Source organism: Nelusetta ayraudi, unplaced genomic scaffold, assembly GCF_046127955.1.
Source record: "Nelusetta ayraudi isolate G7.1 ecotype Tasmania unplaced genomic scaffold, CSIRO-AGI_Nayr_v1 ptg000057l, whole genome shotgun sequence".
NCBI lineage: Eukaryota > Metazoa > Chordata > Actinopteri > Tetraodontiformes > Monacanthidae > Nelusetta > Nelusetta ayraudi.
Window position 1 is genome coordinate 1,456,214 of NW_027466107.1, and position 17,280 is coordinate 1,473,493.

General features: G+C 44.6%; 2 protein-coding genes across 2 annotated transcripts; one reads left to right on the forward strand and one right to left on the reverse strand.

The window, feature by feature from the left end:
* The first annotated feature begins 1,578 nt into the window (after positions 1-1,578).
* LOC142896667 (coenzyme Q-binding protein COQ10 homolog, mitochondrial) lies at positions 1,579-5,743 on the forward strand. Its single transcript, XM_076038480.1, has 5 exons — positions 1,579-1,763; positions 2,726-2,884; positions 3,710-3,902; positions 4,015-4,113; positions 5,077-5,743. The coding sequence occupies exons 1-5, from the start codon at positions 1,657-1,659 to the stop codon at positions 5,230-5,232; spliced, it is 714 nt and encodes a 237-aa protein (XP_075894595.1). The 5' UTR covers positions 1,579-1,656; the 3' UTR covers positions 5,233-5,743.
* Positions 5,744-6,272: 529 nt separating this feature from the next.
* Positions 6,273-15,556, reverse strand: mylk5 (myosin, light chain kinase 5). The gene is made up of 17 exons (XM_076038479.1): positions 15,174-15,556; positions 14,046-14,177; positions 13,800-13,952; positions 13,127-13,309; positions 12,720-12,755; positions 11,698-11,825; positions 11,196-11,349; positions 10,789-11,097; positions 10,600-10,708; positions 10,197-10,400; positions 9,635-9,852; positions 8,321-8,444; positions 7,961-8,113; positions 7,760-7,886; positions 7,575-7,665; positions 7,341-7,481; positions 6,273-6,833 (listed from the first exon to the last, which is right to left on the reverse strand). The coding sequence occupies exons 1-17, from the start codon at positions 15,307-15,309 to the stop codon at positions 6,628-6,630; spliced, it is 2,604 nt and encodes an 867-aa protein (XP_075894594.1). The 5' UTR covers positions 15,310-15,556; the 3' UTR covers positions 6,273-6,627.
* Between the last annotated feature and the right edge of the window lie 1,724 nt (positions 15,557-17,280).

Here is a 17,280-nt window from a genome sequence, read left to right on the forward strand (position 1 = left end):
GGCCTGTGAGAGCCAGCAGAAGGTGAACTAACCGTACAGTGAAGTACAATAGGTATAGGTGGGCCTCAAATGGGACGACGATGACCTCGCTCACAGAGAAAAGACGAACGTAAAACTGGTTGGGTGGGTGGGGTTTGTGAGAAGAAGGAAGGAGTATTTACTGACCACACTGAGGTGGAGATAGAAGGTGGAAACAAGTTCCCAAGGGTGTGGATAACAACTACTTCCTCCTGGTCTCTTCTTAAATAAGAGCACACACACCCTCCCCCACCCACCCAACACCCTCCCCATCATCCTCCCCAACATTGCAACAGAGGCATGAAACAGAACGCTCTAAACCAGGGGATGAAAGAACCAGGGAAAAAGTCCCTGACATCGTCACAGACCATCATGTCCGGGACATCATGACTCCGAAGTGCAGTTCACTCGGCTTTGCTCTCAGCCTTGTGTCAACAGCAACAGAATGGCAGCAAATTTGATCAAATTTGATCAAAGACCCGTGGGGAACTCCCTGGAACAGGTAGCCCGCAGTAAACCACAACACCCCTCTCCCCCACTTCCTCCTCATCGAGTGGCTTCCTCCACCTGAATCTCCGTGCATCCACGGCTTCTTTAAGTTCTTCTCTAATTAAGCAGCCTGATTCCAGATTGATGATCCTGAAGTGGATCCAGAACTGCCAGTTCCAACAATGCTGTTACAGCACAGCCTTACTGGCTGGAGTGTAACATGGACACCATCACAATTCTACATATAAACATAAAAATGTAAAAGAAATTCCGTGCTCCTGATGTGAGTTCTACAGTTGCTCAGTTGTAGAATTACACCGCTGACTCCCTCTTACCAAAGTCCAGGTGTGTCACGTGCAAATCATGCCGCATCTATTTGTTCACTGATTCAAAAACAGGTTTGCCAAGAAAGTTGTCACTGACTGGAATTGATCGGAATTGGTTTGTGTCCCATTACAGTGACGGTGTTAATGCCTTAGCAACAATAAAGTCACATGGTCATGAGTTCTGATGATTAGATGAGGATTAGATTACTTTAATTAATTCCACACTGGGGAAATGTGCCTTATTACAGTAGCATTTTAAGCGCAGCAGAGGGGAAAAAAAAGGAAACTGATAATAAAAAATTGACGGCATAAAAAACGTTTTCTATACATTTTATAAACATTCTACAAATGCATTTATTTATTTTTTTACCAGTATATTTCAATAAATAATATATTAAAAATGAAATTAGATTGAATAATATGTATTAAACAAAAATGTTTAATATCATGAATTGAGTTGAGATTTATGGCCACAAAACACCCGAGATAAAAAAAAAAAAAAAGAGAGAAGAAAAAGAAAAAAGTGATCAATGACTAAGTCGAGTGATTGTCGTGTGTGGCGGTCAGATATCGCCTCTATCGCCTCTATCGCCTCTCTCACCTGTGCGTGAGCGTGGGTCCGATTTTGGGATTGGTCTATCTCCACGTTTGAACCAAATGAAAGTGCGTCGTTGATTGGCTCGAGTGTGACGTGACGTCACAGCCGTGGCTCCAGCCCAGCGGCGAGCATTTATGAGGCGCAACAAACGCCGGTCGTTGTCGTTTGCTCTCGTTGCTCTCCGGACGGACCTCAGTGTTTTTGTTTTGACGGAGAAGCCGCAAGATGGCCAAGAAAGGCTCGTCCACGTTCCTCAAGGGACTGATGGAGCTGTGCGAGGTCCACTCTTCCAAGACTTTGCGTGGAAATAACGCTCGGAAAATAAACGGCAGGTAAGTTGAATTGGCCGAGAGGCGGAAGGAAGAAGAAGAAGAAGAAGCAGAACTGGGACGACGATGGGGTTTCGGTGAATTGTGGTCGCGTTGGCAAAAAAAAAAAAAAAAAAAAAATTGGCTTTCAGACGCAACACGAACGAAATTTGTATTCGATGAAAATAAATAAATAAATAAATGAAACGGTCGTTTTAATTGAAACTGATCGTTTCGGTGCGGGTGATCCCCGTTGAAACATTTTTGGTAGAATTCTTTTTAAACAATGGGTTTGAGGTCTTTGGCCCCCGATGACCCAGGTTTCCCTCGATGGATGACGGGTATGTCGACAAAAATCAGCATTTGGGGGGAAAAAATGATTGTCAAGAACTTCGTGGCATTGAAAGATTGCATGGAAAGTCATTTGTTGATCATAATAATTGACGGGTTTATTCAATTCTGCGCTTGATTTTCGGTTGATTCTTAAACAAAAGAAAATAACGAGGAAAAAAGACCACTTTAAGGGCCCACGTTGAGCAAAAGGCAACATTCATGCTTGTTTTGATAAATAACACCTGCCTCCATCCTGCCAGAGACTTTTTTATTGTTGTTTTTCTGATGATCTATTCGGTGGTTTCGATTATGTAATCATGTGTGAGGCTGAGATCCAGGATGGAAATTAAAGATCTAGAAATTTTAATGTGTGTTTAAAATGGGACTTTAAAGAAGAAAAAAAAACATTTAAGCAGTCGCGCTCCGGGTGTTCTCAGTAATAATTTATCCCGGAATTTCCAAATTCATCCTTCAGTTTCCACATTCTGCAATGCGCATTGATTAAACCGGTAGGACTCCTTCGCTTTCAATGGCCTCCCTGTCACGTGACCTGATCTTAATCCTCACCGGCTCACTTGAACGTAACATTTCTCAAATAAGAATCCTGCCCTGCTCACTGTGCTGATCTGATTGCTTTCTAACCCCCCACACAGACAATTGGGTGCCCGTGATTCCAGCGCAGCCAACAAAAATACCCCTGTGACCACCGTCCCCAGCCCCCCGGCTCGCAACCCACTCACCCGTGGCTTCCTCAACCTGGCTGCCTCGGCCAGCGCCCGCCGGATGGAGCACAGAGAGTGCCGAGTCCTCGGGTGAGAAAAGTCAACACGCTGGAGAGATCTCTGCTCGCCTTACAAGCCAAACAGTTCCTAGTGGGATGCCTGGTGTCTTTGCACAGAGAGACAGTCAGGGGTCTTCGCCCCACACCAAGGGCCGTGTGGAGACACAAAATGGCTGCCTCCTTCAATAGTAGAACCTGTCTCTCTCTCTGTGAATCCACATGCTTGTAATGTGGCATGCTAGGTATTCCATGTAACCAGTCAGCAAAACATGCGTTTATTCTTTTTTTTGGAAAAAAAAAAATATTCAATGCCATCAGATAAGTTTTGAATGCTTTGAAAATACCAAATTCATAAAGATAATCGAATGAAGCATTATTGTATCATTTTCCTGCGTTGAGGCCAATCAATTGTCTACTGACATGAAGTGATAAAAATCCTTTTTAAAAAAACAAACAAAAAAAGGTTGCAACTGTAGGGGGAATTGTCGTCCTGCCACCCACACAGCGCCCTCAGGCAGACCTGCTGTAGGAACAGCATAGCTGTGGTTGCGTGCCCAGCACCTGCCTGTGGATTACAACAAGTTTTTTGCTCAGCTGCTCTCTCTCCTCTGTTGGTGTGCCGATGTTGCTGTAGAGCAAGTCATGCTGTCGTGAGAGGGTGCTAGGCAGGCCACCAACGCTGTGACTTATCAATGGCACAATACACAATTTCCATATTGCTTGGCAAAAAAATTGTGAAAACTAACTTTTGAAGCTAATATTTTACCGTACAGACAAAGAAGTTGTCACTTTAAATTCCAATGTCGTCTAACTGGATTTTATTTTTTTCCCCTTCTGCTGCCATGTGTGTTTTCAGGTATTCTCCTGAGCAGCTGTACGATGTGGTCGCCAACGTGGACCAGTACCAAAACTTTGTGCCCTGGTGCAGGAAGTCCCGCTTCATCAAAAGACATACGGGGGATTTTAAGGCCGAGCTGGAAATAGGCTTCCCGCCTCTCGTAGAGCGCTACACCTCTGACCTCACTTTTGACCCCAATCGCAAAATTAGGGTGAGTAAATAGAAATTTAAGCCTTGGCTTTGTCTTTGTCTCTTGGTATTTTAATGTCGGTCATAAATGAGGAATGTCTTCTTTTTCCCTTCTCTCTCCCCTTTTACAACAGGCTGTGTGCACTGATGGATCCCTCTTCAGACACCTTGAAACTGTGTGGGACTTTGCCCCTGGTGACAAGGACTCCACCACCTGCAAAGTGCAGTTCCAGGTGAGTGTTTTATGCTTCCGTGACCATGAATACATGACGTATAACACGACTCGTAGAATAAGAAAAGAATGAAGTAATCAACAATGGGAATTAGGCTACATCATCAATACATTCACTCATTCAAATATCAGCCCTCCGCCCCTTCTAATTAATTAAAAAAAAAAAAAAGGTAGAGCCTCGCTGCAGCTACAGGTTGCTGTGAATGGATTATTGACTGGAAGAAAAAGTGGAGCATCTGTAATAGCCTCTGGCCAATCGTGCCGCGGCTGACAGGTTTGAGCCCATTCATGCCATTACCTCTTGTTCAGTGAGAACATGTATCAGGCCTTGTACATGGAGTTGCTTTTTAAAATGTCAGGTCGCTGAAACTGAAGCTTTTGGAAAACAGCCTTTGGGGGAGTGGGGGGGGGAGTAAACATTACTGCTTGTGTGTGTATGTGTGTACACAGGAAACCAGGGTTTTGTGGCCCGTCCCTTTTGTTTGACTCTTAGTGGGAGGGCTTTTGTTCGTGTGGCTCTATCTCCTAAGCAACCGCGGATCAACGGCAGACCTAACCAAGTTAGCAGTGGCGGTGCTAGTTTGAAGAGCTCCAATAGGGCTAGCATACATGTCAGGATGCGTGAACGTTCCGTCCACACTGTGGATGGGAGGCTTCATATGGGAGTTTCTAGTTTTCTAGCTTTTAAAAAGATCCGAAAGTAACTCGACTCCACTGTCAGTCCAAACATACATCCCCTCCCCCACTCCTTTTCTCTACTAGGCTTCTGATAGGCCAGTATGCTGGCCTACACTTTGGGAATTTGTCGCCACCTTTTGGTTTGGTTTAGTTTGGACTTAGTTGCAGCCAAAAAAAAAAAAAAAAAAAAAAAAAAAATCAAAATAAACAAAACGATGTGCAGACAATGATGAATAATCATGAATAAGTATGTTGGCTAACATGCTCCTCCTTCTGTCATCCACAGGTGTCCTTTGAGTTCAAGTCTGTCCTGCACTCCCACCTGGCCAGTGCCTTCTTTGATGAGGTTGCCAAGCAGATGGTTAGTGCCTTTGAGTTAAGAGCCTCCAAACTCTACGGAAAGCCGCCGCCGCCGGCCGATGGGAGACCCCGCTGTCTCTGATGTGCGTTAAGTTTTTTTTGGCCAACCGCACCACAGCCAAACCCTACCTCACTCCCCCCCCTCCCCCTCCCGTCCATTCATATGGACTTTCAGCAAAGTGTCTGTATGTTTACCGCCTGACAGGAGACTAGAGCGTCTTGCACTGTCTTAAATATATAGATATATATATATATATATATTCACTACTGTTGTCATGCACGTGGTCTTGAAAAAAACTTGAAAGTATTTATCTCTTTATCACAAGTCTCAGGAAAAATATTTTCTTTTTATTGTAGACGTAGTTAGAAATAAATGAAGGGTTTTTAAAATATTGTTAAACCACAGTTGTATTTAATGTTTGATGCAGGGGTGTGCACAGATGAGCGACCTCTGTTAGGTGCTGAATAGCTAAATGGTTGACATTTTGTTTTTGCCCGTTGTTTTTTTTTTTTCCAGTTGGTTGTTTTTTGATTTTTGCTTTTTTGTTTGGTTTACAGTTCAATTAAAATGTCTTATTTTGTTAAACTCACAACCACTCTCTTATTGTTTCATTTTTAATTAGACCATATAAGACCAATTTATTTATCATGCTTGACTTCTATTGAAAAGCCTTAAATTGAAAACAGAAACTAAAGCTCTAAATATTGTATTTTTTTTTTTTTTAAATGACTTTGATAGATCAGGGTAGAAGGTCATATATTCACTGGTGACATTTTGACAACGCAGGAAGAGTCACTGTGTAATCAGTCCAGCAGAGGGCACTATTTATGTATTTATTTTTTTTTTACATTTTTGGAGTCCACGCAAACTCCTTCACCATGATAATCACAAGGAAATATGACTGTAGCGCTGCTATGAAAGCTCCATGCATAGTATCTAGTTACTGAAGATGGTTTAAATGGGATAGAAAGTGTCAAATGGGTTTTCAAACTATGCCGAGCTTGCCGAACATGCAAAAATGAAAACAGAAACATCTTTAAGTTTGTCAATTATAAGTGCGAGTAAATGTATAAACTAATAATTCAATATTTACTACAGAAAAAAAACTTGAGAAACTGTCCTTTTCACTTTTGAATGTTTCAGTACTCATGATTTACTGAACAATAACAATTCAAGCATTCCATGAATGCTCGTTTTCCAGAAACTCTTTTATTTGTTACCAAGCAATGGAAGAACCAAATTACAGGAAATGGACTTTTACCAATCTCATCTTTGGAATAATGCAATGTTCCCATTTATCTACAATAAGACTGCAGCCCTGCAACATTCCTCTGTCCCTCATTTCAACATTAATATATATATATGTTGTATAGTGGCACCCTATGTCAGTGATGTTCAGTTAATTTCTTGTGATATTAAAAAGAAAATGTCCAATAAGACCGTGCAAGAAATTCAAGAAGATGATGTGTCGACAGTTTACTCTTGAACAATGAGCTTGGCTGAGCAACACGTCTCTCCGTGGCCATTTGAAGCTTTGCATGTGTAAACGTTGCTGCTGCCGGGACCAACTTTGGAGAGGATCAGGGTACATCTGCCATCTTCCTCATACTCGATCTGAATCATGGGCGTCTCCACCACAGGCTCGTCGCCGCAAAGCCACACCACCTCAGGGTCGGGGTATCCTGCAAAGACGAGCCAGATTTGAATGACGTTTAAGTTTGTTATCTTGTGAAAAGCATTTTCCCCCTCCATGTTCGTTTCGGAATAACAATGCTGCTCACTGAAATCTGCATAGATCTGTATCACAGGCAAGTCACAGCAGGCAGTTGTGCTGAGTTAAGCCAGACTCTGCTGCCCTTTCCATGGCTTAAAATAAAAAGGTACGTGACAGCCTAAGAGACCGATGTTGCAACAGAGGATTTGGTGCCAACAATAATGTGAGAGATTTTGACAAGTTCTGGCTTTTATTTGTACATGCCTGCCTGCATAAAGCTGGATCTGCAATCTGCCCTTACAGCCATATCCTGAATAGTAAACCACACTGCAGCTTTTATACTGATCTATCTTTATTTCCTCAGATTGGAAAAACTTTTATCGATCGTAACAAAAAAAGTGGGAAAATGAACATTATCAATTGCTGCTCCCTATAACCTGCCGGGAAAAAAATGTGAATGACAATCTGTGTCTACCTGTGAGGTGACATGAGAGTCTGGCACTAGTGCCTGGAGCCACTGTCTGGTCCTCCAGACTCTGAGTAAATTTAGGCGGTTCCTGCATCTTGTGCTCCAGAGACTTCAGAGCATTCATTGCCTCTGGTGACAGTGGTGATTCTGGAAGAAATCAAGTGAAAAGGTTAGAAAACTATGGGACTGCCAGACATCATTATTGAACCTGGAAGTAGAAATACAACAAAATAGTTTTACCTTCTTTAGGGGTGGTAGGAGTTGGACTGCTGCCGTCACCTTTAGACAGTAGAGCCATTCTCTTCAGCGCTAATAAGGCCTTGCCTGCTTTCTGTGTTGGCAAAAAAAAAGAAAAAAAAAAGTCAAAGGTCTGATTCAAAACAAACCCGAAACAGCAACCCAAAGACACTTTGCTGAGGTGTCACCTTCCACTTCTGTCTGGCAAGATATCTCTTCATCTTCTCCTTGGACAGATTCTTGGTCTCCAACTCCCCTGACTCAAATGCAGCCATCCAAGAGTGAGCAATGGCCGTCTCACAGGACATCCTCTTCCTGGAGAGCATAGTATTGTAAGTGACAAGTGTATCAGGTGACACTGATGCAAGTGACATGTGGTTATAAACCACCTGGGATCCTTCTCGAGCAAAGAGCTGATAAAATTTTTGGCCTCCTCTGAAATCTCATCGAAGCTCTCCTCATCAAACTCCCACTGGGCAGCTGTGACCAAGGCAAGGGTCTCCGCATCATCATTACCCTGGAAGGGAGATTCACCACTTAGTCTGAAAGGAATGAAAGACAACAAAGTTCATAAATGCATCAGTTAGAATCAGCCAAACAGTCACAGTGCGAACTGGTGACCCAACACAAACACAATTTTAGTTTTTTTTCGATAAGAGAAGTTGAGAAACATTTGAAAACAGTTGAATTGATGCAGTTTTAGCATTTTTCAGTGACAGTGGATTATAATCTGACTACACTATACTCACAAAATGTAACAGATGACGCCGATGCTCCACATGTCAGTGGCATGGGACACAGGTTCGTAGTTGATCACTTCAGGTGCCACAAACTCCGGAGTTCCCTGCATCACCTTCAGAGACGTGTTGCCCTCTGTTGTGAAGATACAATGCACACGTTAATGGATGGCTTTTTATTTCCAGCACAGCAACAATAAATCTGAATTGTGAAATGGTGATATTATTTCTTCACTGTAGGTGCAACCACACTGGAAATCTGCAATTTGTGATTTACGATACTCTAATTTGAAGTAATTGTTTGACACTTTAAATGCATTACGACATTTACGTGGAAGTGAAAATGTAGCATACGAACCACCGATTCAAAAAGACACAAAATTGAATGACTGACATTCAGCCCCCCAGAACTGGCCATTGTTGGCTACCGGGCGAAGGTGGCGAAATGAACATGCTAGCATACGTTAGCATGTGCCGTTAACTCAACAATTTGCCCCGTTAACGTGCCACGTATATAAATTTCTGTCGCCCCAAAATCTTGACCATTTCTGTCCATTTCGCCATTAAAAAGAAGGATGAAAATAAGTTTGATATCGCTTCCGTTCAACGAAAAGACATTGGTATGAAATGTGTGTGCAGCGTAACCCGACCGCACAACACGACTATAGCTGGAGCACAACTTTGCTGTCAGTCAAATCAGTACAACCGTCAACACCTGTGAACAGATACATCGTCAGCCAATAATACTTGTTCTGTGACAAACGTCACAAGGAACCTGCTACATGGAAAGAGACGCCTTCAGAGTTGAAGGCAAACTGTCGCACATTCGGCATTATTGATCATACATCAAACAGAGAGCCAAATGACCGTACATTATGCCTGGGAAAACTGCTCCTGCTGCTTAAACAGTGGCTTGTATTAGTTGGCCGGCAAACATAATATTCGGCTTGGTTGTTTTCTGACCGTGTCGCATTACAAACGAACAGCTTCCTGGCACGCATGTTTACACAAGACATGTTTAAGGGACCACTATCATACTGCCGCTGAATCCGGGTTTCTTGTGTGTGTGTGTGTGTGTGTGTGTGTGTGTGTGTGTGTGTGTGTGGTAACAAGCCCAGATTTCTTCAGAATGTTTGGTAGATTAATTTGGTGGTGGAGTCATTAGGAATATTTGTCAAGTCATAGCCTGCATTAAATTCATTACATAGAAGGTGTGTGTTGCACTGCCCTCCTCCCCAACACCATATTGACCTGGTGTGCTGCATAACAATGCATAACAACATCGTAACGCAATGTGACTTTAAGAGAAGTCTTCCCTTTGCATACCTATCTTGATTGCCAATCCAAAATCAATTATCTTTATAAAGGTGCCTGTGGTGTCGAGGCACACAATGTTTTCAGGTTTGAGGTCCAGATGGAGGATTTTTTGTTGATGCATGTAAGTGATGCCCTCCAGGATCTGCTGCATGTAGTGCACACTGGTGAGCTCTGTGTGCTCAAAGTTGTCGTCCACGATGCGCTCAAACAGCTCACCGCCAGCAATACTGCAACCCAGACAAACCACAGTAAAAAGAGAGAGAGAGAGAGAGAGAGGATGTATTCAAGCACTTTTCAGGGGGTAGTTTTCTAATCCACATCAGCATTCCTCAGTTCCATGGAGGGGAATGATTTCCACCTGGTAGGAAGCCTGTTGTTGCCAAAAAACAACAGGAAAAAAAAAGAATCCAACAGACCAAAAGCAAAACATGTCTCTGTACTGCAGTCCTTGGCTAGAGTAGGTTTCACTCAGATGGAATACTTTGCTCGCGTGAAATTGAAAAATGGCTGTGTGGATTGAAAAAAGTCACAAATAAGCTACCCGCTGCATAGCTTTCAAAATTACACTCACAACTCCATGACCATGACCATCTCTGGAGACTGATCATAGGCCGCCAGGCACTGGACCAGTTTGGGGTGGTGCAGGTAGTTCATCAGCTCGATCTCCTTGCGAGCGGCTTCCCTCTCCTTTGCACGCCGGCCCTTGTAGAACTTCCCAGCGTACACACGACCCGTTTCTTTGTGCGTCAGCTTGAACACCTGGCCAAACTTCCCCCTGATGCAGAGACACAGCTTGAGTCAATGTTCTGGACCTGCGAACCTGTAGTGCTCCTTGTTTTGCAAGACTAGAAGAAATGTCTCTGCAGGCGCAGTATGTTAATTCCTTCTTTCGAGACCTCATGCAAATAAAAGATTCTTCTCTTCGCTTTTTGGAAATTCTTATTTTGGAAAACATAATGATGAAAGACACTCACACTCCAAGTTTCTCGAGCACGTTGTAGTGTTCTGAAACCTTGTGTGAGGAGTCAATGGTGACAGTGCCGTAAGCCTCTGGCTGCTCCTCCTTCGCTGGTTTATTTGAATCTAGACACAAAGTCATATTAGCTGGAGGCCAACTCTGATATATTTTCTTATTTGCCATAAGAAATTCAAAGCCATCACACCTTTCTGCTCCATTCGGACCACAGGCGACTCCGGTCCTGGCTCACTGATCCCCACTGCGTTGTAGGCACTCGCTCTGAAGCAGTACTCCTGCTGAGGTTGCAGCCCGGACACTTTGTACGAGGTGCTCTTGCACTGGGCGGTGATCTCTCGCCACTCCCCGGGTTCTGCACCTCCTCGATCCTTGACCTCAACCACGTAGCCCTGAATGGCGCTGCCGCCGTCGTAGCACGGGCCTGACCAGGAGAGCACGAGGCTGGTGGAGGAGACGGGGGAGATCACAGGGCAGGAGGCAGGTGGCTGGGGTCTCTCTGATTGGAGGGGGGGGTGTTGGATTAGAAAAAGATCATCAAAATTACACAGATGTATATTTCGTGAAACACGTTTACAGTGTGTATTACTATCCTACCAATCACAATTAGCGTGAGCGTATGTTGAGCCGAGTTCCTTCGGTCCCTCAGTAAAACCGTGTAGCCACCGGCGTGCTGTTGTCTTGCTTTTGCAATCACTAATGTTGTGCTGAGATCTGTATTTTCCACCCACACCTCGGGGCCGTCCGCTATCTGCATGGAGAAATGGTGAAAGCCGTGAACAAGTCTGATAAACACCCATAGAAGTCAATGATCTCTGATGGCTTCACAGCGCTCCATAAACAGTCTCTCGCTCTGACTATTAACTGTGCAGGCTATCATACGCCTCGAGACAGACAGTGAGAAGTTTACAACATTCCTGTTTTGCATGTTTTGGGACTGTGTGTGTGTGGGAGAGAGTTCCTTTGCAGGAACATAGCGATCCTGCAGACTGGACTGGGAAAACATCCCTATCCTAATTGGGCTGTCGAACCGCTGCACTAATCGACTTCAGACGGCGGCGGATGAAGGATTCGTGTGCAAGTCTCACAAATACAACACCTGCTCGCCGTTTCTGATCCAACAGGACGCGATGGGCGGGCTGCCAGTGAACAAGCAGGTCACGCGTGCAGTCTGTCCCGCCTCTGCCTTCAAGTCTCTCGGAGGGCTTTTGAATTGTAACGCTGGACCTGCAAAGACATAACATATGTTTTGTTGTCTGCCTGCCCGCACGTTGGCCTACGGCTGAACTCAAAGATGTGCACTGGAAGGAAACTATTCAGCGTGGGTAGTCTGATAAAGCCAGGCGGGTACAGGAATGGGATTGGATGACGCTATCTACAATGTTTGCTGCACATCACCAGTGTGTGCTACTTCCCCTGGCACCCCCCATTATTGTAGCACACTGTAGACAAAATGTCTTGGGAAACAAATGCAAAAAACAAGTGACCTTCCACACACAAGAATAACCAGTCCTTGTGCAAGCAAGTGTGTTCGGTAATGTTGTGTTCACACTCTCATACATGTCCCTGTTCTGTTTGCCCAAACAAATATCCTTAAAAGGAGCAAACACATTGTGTCTAAAAGTTTGATCCATTTGTTTGTTTAACACCACCTGCTTTTACTGTCAGTGGATTAATCAATTTGTTCAGGTCATCTTGTCATGTGCAGTTCCAAGCATCCGGATACTTACTGTATACTTTCACTTCTTTCCTAATGTCTATTTATTTTGCCATCGTCTCAAGCCTCCACCCTTATCTCTTCCGCACAGCCATAAACAATCCAATCAGGCCATTACAGGGACACTGGACACTCCTAACCAACATTCAGACCTCCTTGTGAAAGCTTTTTTCGCGTTTTTTTTGGTTGAATATGGCAGAATTACAGATCATGGTGCATGGCAAAACCGATTGGCCAGAACAAAGCTGTCGAGATCTTCACAAGAACAAGACAGAAAAGCAGGTGTAGCTCAGTTCCAGCAGCTGTGTCCGAGTTCGAATCCACGCCAATGTGAGGACACAAACTCTGACAGATCATTTGGCAAAGGTTTGGTAAAGAAGGAATGATGAATATTTTTTTCTCACCTCTTCCCGAGTTGGCTCTCTTCTTTGGGATGACTTCTGTGGAAACGGGATGAAGTGGTGTTTTAGTAGGTGGGGACGGAGGGGGTGTGGTTTTGCTCTTACCCTTCTGTCTCAGCTCACAGAGAGTGACTGAACTGTGTGCACTCCCCTACATGGCGCTCCACAAGGGATTGAAACTCTCTAGTGGGTGTATCAGGAAGCAGCATTATTGTGGAAGTTTGTGCATAAATTCTGAGACACACACTTCATGACAACCAATAGCACAAAGACAGGAAATGCAGTTTTTTCTTTTTACACTCCATTTAAAATATGACATCTGGACATCCGGGGGCTGCAGTGTATAGATGTTGAGAACAATAAATTGACCTCTAAATTGTCAGCGTTAAGTGGGCAATGGCTATTTTTACCTCTTGGTGATGTGATTGGGCTCAGCTTGCTCGAACTCGCACGGGAGCTCCCCAAAGATCCTGTGAAAATCTGTTGCCCCTCTTGGTGAGACGGTGCGGCCCGTCCGTTCTCTGTGGCGGCCTTGGACGTGGGGGTGGAGGCACTGGGGACTCGCTGCCGCTCAGCAAAGATAGTTTCAAAGTCTGGTTGGGTTTTTAATTTCAGAAAGAGGAAGAGCAAAGGAGACCGCAACATGTCACAACTGAAAGGAACAGTAGTATTGAATTGTGAAAGGAACAATGACTTTATCCTTTGACATTGTACAGATCTTTTTGATCTTTCTCTCTGCAGCATTAGCTCAGCACCGCTGACACGAGCCGAGTCTCATCTCGCTAAAATCAATTGTTTCCAGTTTACTCTGACTGAACTTTGTATCTCACCGTATATTTGAAAGAGTTGCAGTGGTTCATAGGAAGTATATCACAACTGGGAGACTCCGAAGCCACGTGTTAGTTTGAGATGCGTTTATCTCTGCTGCTATTTTTTTTCCCCACAGAAGTGGGATGAGTTCAAGTAGCCCTGCTGGTTTGGTGTCGGCGTTCAGGAGACGATAACTCGGCTGCAGAAAAAGTATTTGTGTTGCAAACTCTTGGCGGTCTCGTCATTTATGTGCTGCATTTGTGTCCTACTGACCTCTGACCTTCACAGTGCCGCAGCTGTAGGTCCTTCCCGTGCTGTTTTCTGCCAGGCAGGTGTATTCCCCAGCATCCTCAGGCAGGGATTCCTTCACCACAAACTTTGCCTCCCTGCCGTTGAAGGAGGGCTGCCCAAAATTGGCCACCTCACCTGTCCACAGCACAGAAAACAAACGCACAAACTGTGAATCCTCCGCTGCTGCCCGGATGGAGACGCCTGAACTGTCGGGGTCTTTGTTCTCACCATTGTGCAGCCATGACACTTTAATCGGCTGACCTCCTGCGACGGTCCCCTGCAGTATGATGTCACCTCCCTCGTCCACGGCGCAGCCCTGCAGGGGTTTTGTGAAAACTGGCGGATCCACACGTTTCCTGTCTGTGAGAGAAATTCAAACACAGGCGCGTGTTATTTATGTCTGATTTATATCTAGAGCACCATTCTGACACGCTGACGCATTTGCTTGAGGAACTTGAATTCACACCTTCAAGAAGTGTTGCACAGAGTACTTAACTGTCCTCATGCTCGTTTCTTTTCTTTTTCTCAGTTGGTGAACACCTTATATATTTAGATCAACAGCGCATATACTGATGCACCGACATAGAAATACTTTTCAAATTTAGTTTAGATGAAAGGTCGAACTGGCAAATTAGGTTAAAACTGAAAACTACACACAGTGTAAAAGTGCAATGAACCTGATTTCAGGCTCTCCTTTCGTTCAGGCTGTATAAGGTTGGACTTTAACAGGTGGTTTTAGGTCAACCATTGGCCACCGTTTACAGTGCAGAATTATTTCCTGCAGTGCCTTTGAAATTAGCCACCAGCTGCTGCTGCAGGTGTCGCGTCAGCTGCTTCAAGCTGTAGGTACTTTGGGCACCAAATGGCTGATTTTCCCTCATTTTGTATTGTGTCTGCCATTTTCCAAAACGGCCCAGAAAGAAATTATATGTTTGACAAGGCAGTCTGCGATGTCGGTCATATGGCTGGACCACAAACTTATGAGTTTGTACTTTTGAAAGGAAAATATTTCAAAGGCACAGCTGCCATAACAGACAAGCCTGTGACAATTACGACACCAAAAACAATAAGGACGCGTTCTCAAAAATCACAGAAAACATGCGGAAACCAAAACACCACATTAAGCAACAGACAGTGGAGAACACGGGCTGCTGGTTTTGTGTGGGCCAGTCAGAAACACAAGGTTAATTTCTTGCTGCGTGTTATTGCAACGGCCCCAGGAGGCTTCATCGTGCCCTGGCTTGTCACCATCGCCTCATCAAAGCTACTTCTTGGACTCCTCCAACACTAAACTCACACCCCCAATGTTATTTAATCCCAGCAGCCTGCCTCCTTCACCCCCTCTGCAGCTCTTACCAGTGTTGGTGGACCGCTCTGCAGGTCTGATTTCCACACTCCTGGGACCGTTTCCTGGTGAGGATGATGCACGTGGTGAATGGATGTTCATCTTAAAGGTGGACACGTAGAGCTGCTGGGTGCCGTTGCCATTCATTTTTGCTTTTGCTGCTGGAGGATCTCCCCCTTCCTTCCTTCCTTCCTTCCGTCTTTCCACGCTGGAGAGCACAGAAATTTCACACAGTCATTTCCTGAGCTGATAACCCCACTTCCTGGCTTTGTCGGCTCGCCAGGCCCCCCCTCGGCTTGATCCCTGTTGTCTCTTGTTGACCAACACGCTCTCAAAGTGTTGCTCTCTCCCCCAGCTCTGCCGTGGCAGCTCTGCCAGCCCTCATCACACTTCTCTCTTGCACATGTTTGAGCCCTGGTGCGACACCCTCCCCCGTGCTGGTCCCGCGCTCCGCCTACATCACACTGGGGGGAAGAGCATCTCTTTATCATGGGAAAGGCGTTCTCACAACCACTGCTCAGTCCCTTGCGTTGTTTGTCTTGACACCACAGACACACACAAGCCCCCCCAAAAAACAAGCACAAAAAACACACACAAATAAAGGAAAAACAGTAAGAGTGATTAGTGGGAGAAAGAGGTTGGGCTTATCTCCCCACCCAGCCAAAGGTCGAATGAGCCCTCTCACTTATCAATGTGGCACATGAACTTTGTGATGCCTTCGAGGCTGGAAAAGCAAAGGTTCTTTTCTTTTTTATTTCACTGTAAAAGTTGTGTTTGTGAACAACAGGACAATAAATTTTCTCGACGCAGCTCCTCCCCTGCACGGCAGCAACAGCACAAACACTCTGGTTATTTCCTGGGTGACGGCGTCTCTTCAGCAGAAGCTCCCGCCATGGCAACCGCTGCTCTCTCAAGCCGCAGACCCTGCTGAATTCATGCTTCTGAAAATGTATTTTCAAGTCATGACGAGATGCACATTGTCGGGATTTGATAGATGATGTCTCCCCTGCTCTGCTCCCCTTCCTCAATTCCACAGCAGTGAGCTCTGTGTGCACAGGGGGTTCTGTTTTAGTTTCTCTCTCAGGGGAGAATTTTTCCCAATCAAACATTTACCACAAAGCCAGACCCACAGATACACCATTGTGAGGATGATTCTATGACAATGGATCAAAAAATATCCACTTGCAGATGGTAAAAGTGTTTTTGTTTTTGTTTTTGGAACAGGAATGTTTCTTTTTAAAATAACAGGACATTGTTTACTTCATGAATATTGACCAGAAGTGAACTGTGCCAAGAAATAATTTCAGCGGGAACATGAAAAATATTGACATTTTTCATGTTCAGAGGCTAATGTGCACTTTAGCCTCTGTCTTACTCCTCATGTTGTACTTGCTGGAGGTGGGGCCTTCTACATGAAGCGTTAATGCAGGTTCTGACTTGCAAAAACAACTTCCTGATAATCCCATCAAATTAATCTGATAAAGATTCTGAAGAAAGAATCTGGGCTTGTTAACACACACACGCACGCATGTACGCGAGTATGCACGCATGCTGGTGCGTTGTTGTGGCTATCAGGTCGTGGTGTCTATTGTTTTTCTTGAGGCTGTCCGCGGACACAAACAGGATGTTCAAAAGGACAAGGAAATAAACAGATTAAAGGAAACACACACACACACACACACACACACACACACACACACACACACACACACAAACAACACACAAATATGCTGGACAAAGTGTCTAACTGGATTTGACCCAAGGCTGTAAATGCAATGTGACAGCTTCCTGGAGGGAAGTGAAACTAAGTGTAGAGTGAAGTTAGCTCATTATGAAGAGGGAGACTAATAATAATGGTGTGTTTCTGCCTCCCAACCTTGGCCAGGAAAAGTCTAATTAATGCAATAAGGAACAGGATCATTTACTTCACACAATGGAGTCAAGAGCAGGAGAGAAACAAGCAAGGCCACCGACTTACCTCCACCTCATATTGCCAAAAAACCCTTAACCCTTATCAATGCCAATCACAGACATAACAATAATAATAATAATGACATCATGACAACACAAACAGGTTTTCCAGTGAACTAACATCACCTCAAGCCATTTCCTGGTTGA

Bases quoted from the DNA above. Each gene is read 5' to 3' on its own strand.
- LOC142896667 (XM_076038480.1), top strand. From the start codon at position 1,657: ATGGCCAAGAAAGGCTCGTCCACGTTCCTCAAGGGACTGATGGAGCTG. The intron at 1,764-2,725 runs GTAAGTTGAATT...CCCCCCACACAG, and splicing joins GCTCGGAAAATAAACGGCAG to ACAATTGGGTGCCCGTGATT. The intron at 4,114-5,076 runs GTGAGTGTTTTA...TGTCATCCACAG, and splicing joins CCTGCAAAGTGCAGTTCCAG to GTGTCCTTTGAGTTCAAGTC.
- mylk5 (XM_076038479.1), bottom strand. From the start codon at position 15,309: ATGAATGGCAACGGCACCCAGCAGCTCTACGTGTCCACCTTTAAGATG. The intron at 9,853-10,196 runs GTGAGTGTAATT...TCTGGGTTGCAG, and splicing joins ATGGTCATGGTCATGGAGTT to TATTGCTGGCGGTGAGCTGT. The intron at 8,114-8,320 runs GTGAGTATAGTG...CATTCCTTTCAG, and splicing joins GGCGTCATCTGTTACATTTT to ACTAAGTGGTGAATCTCCCT.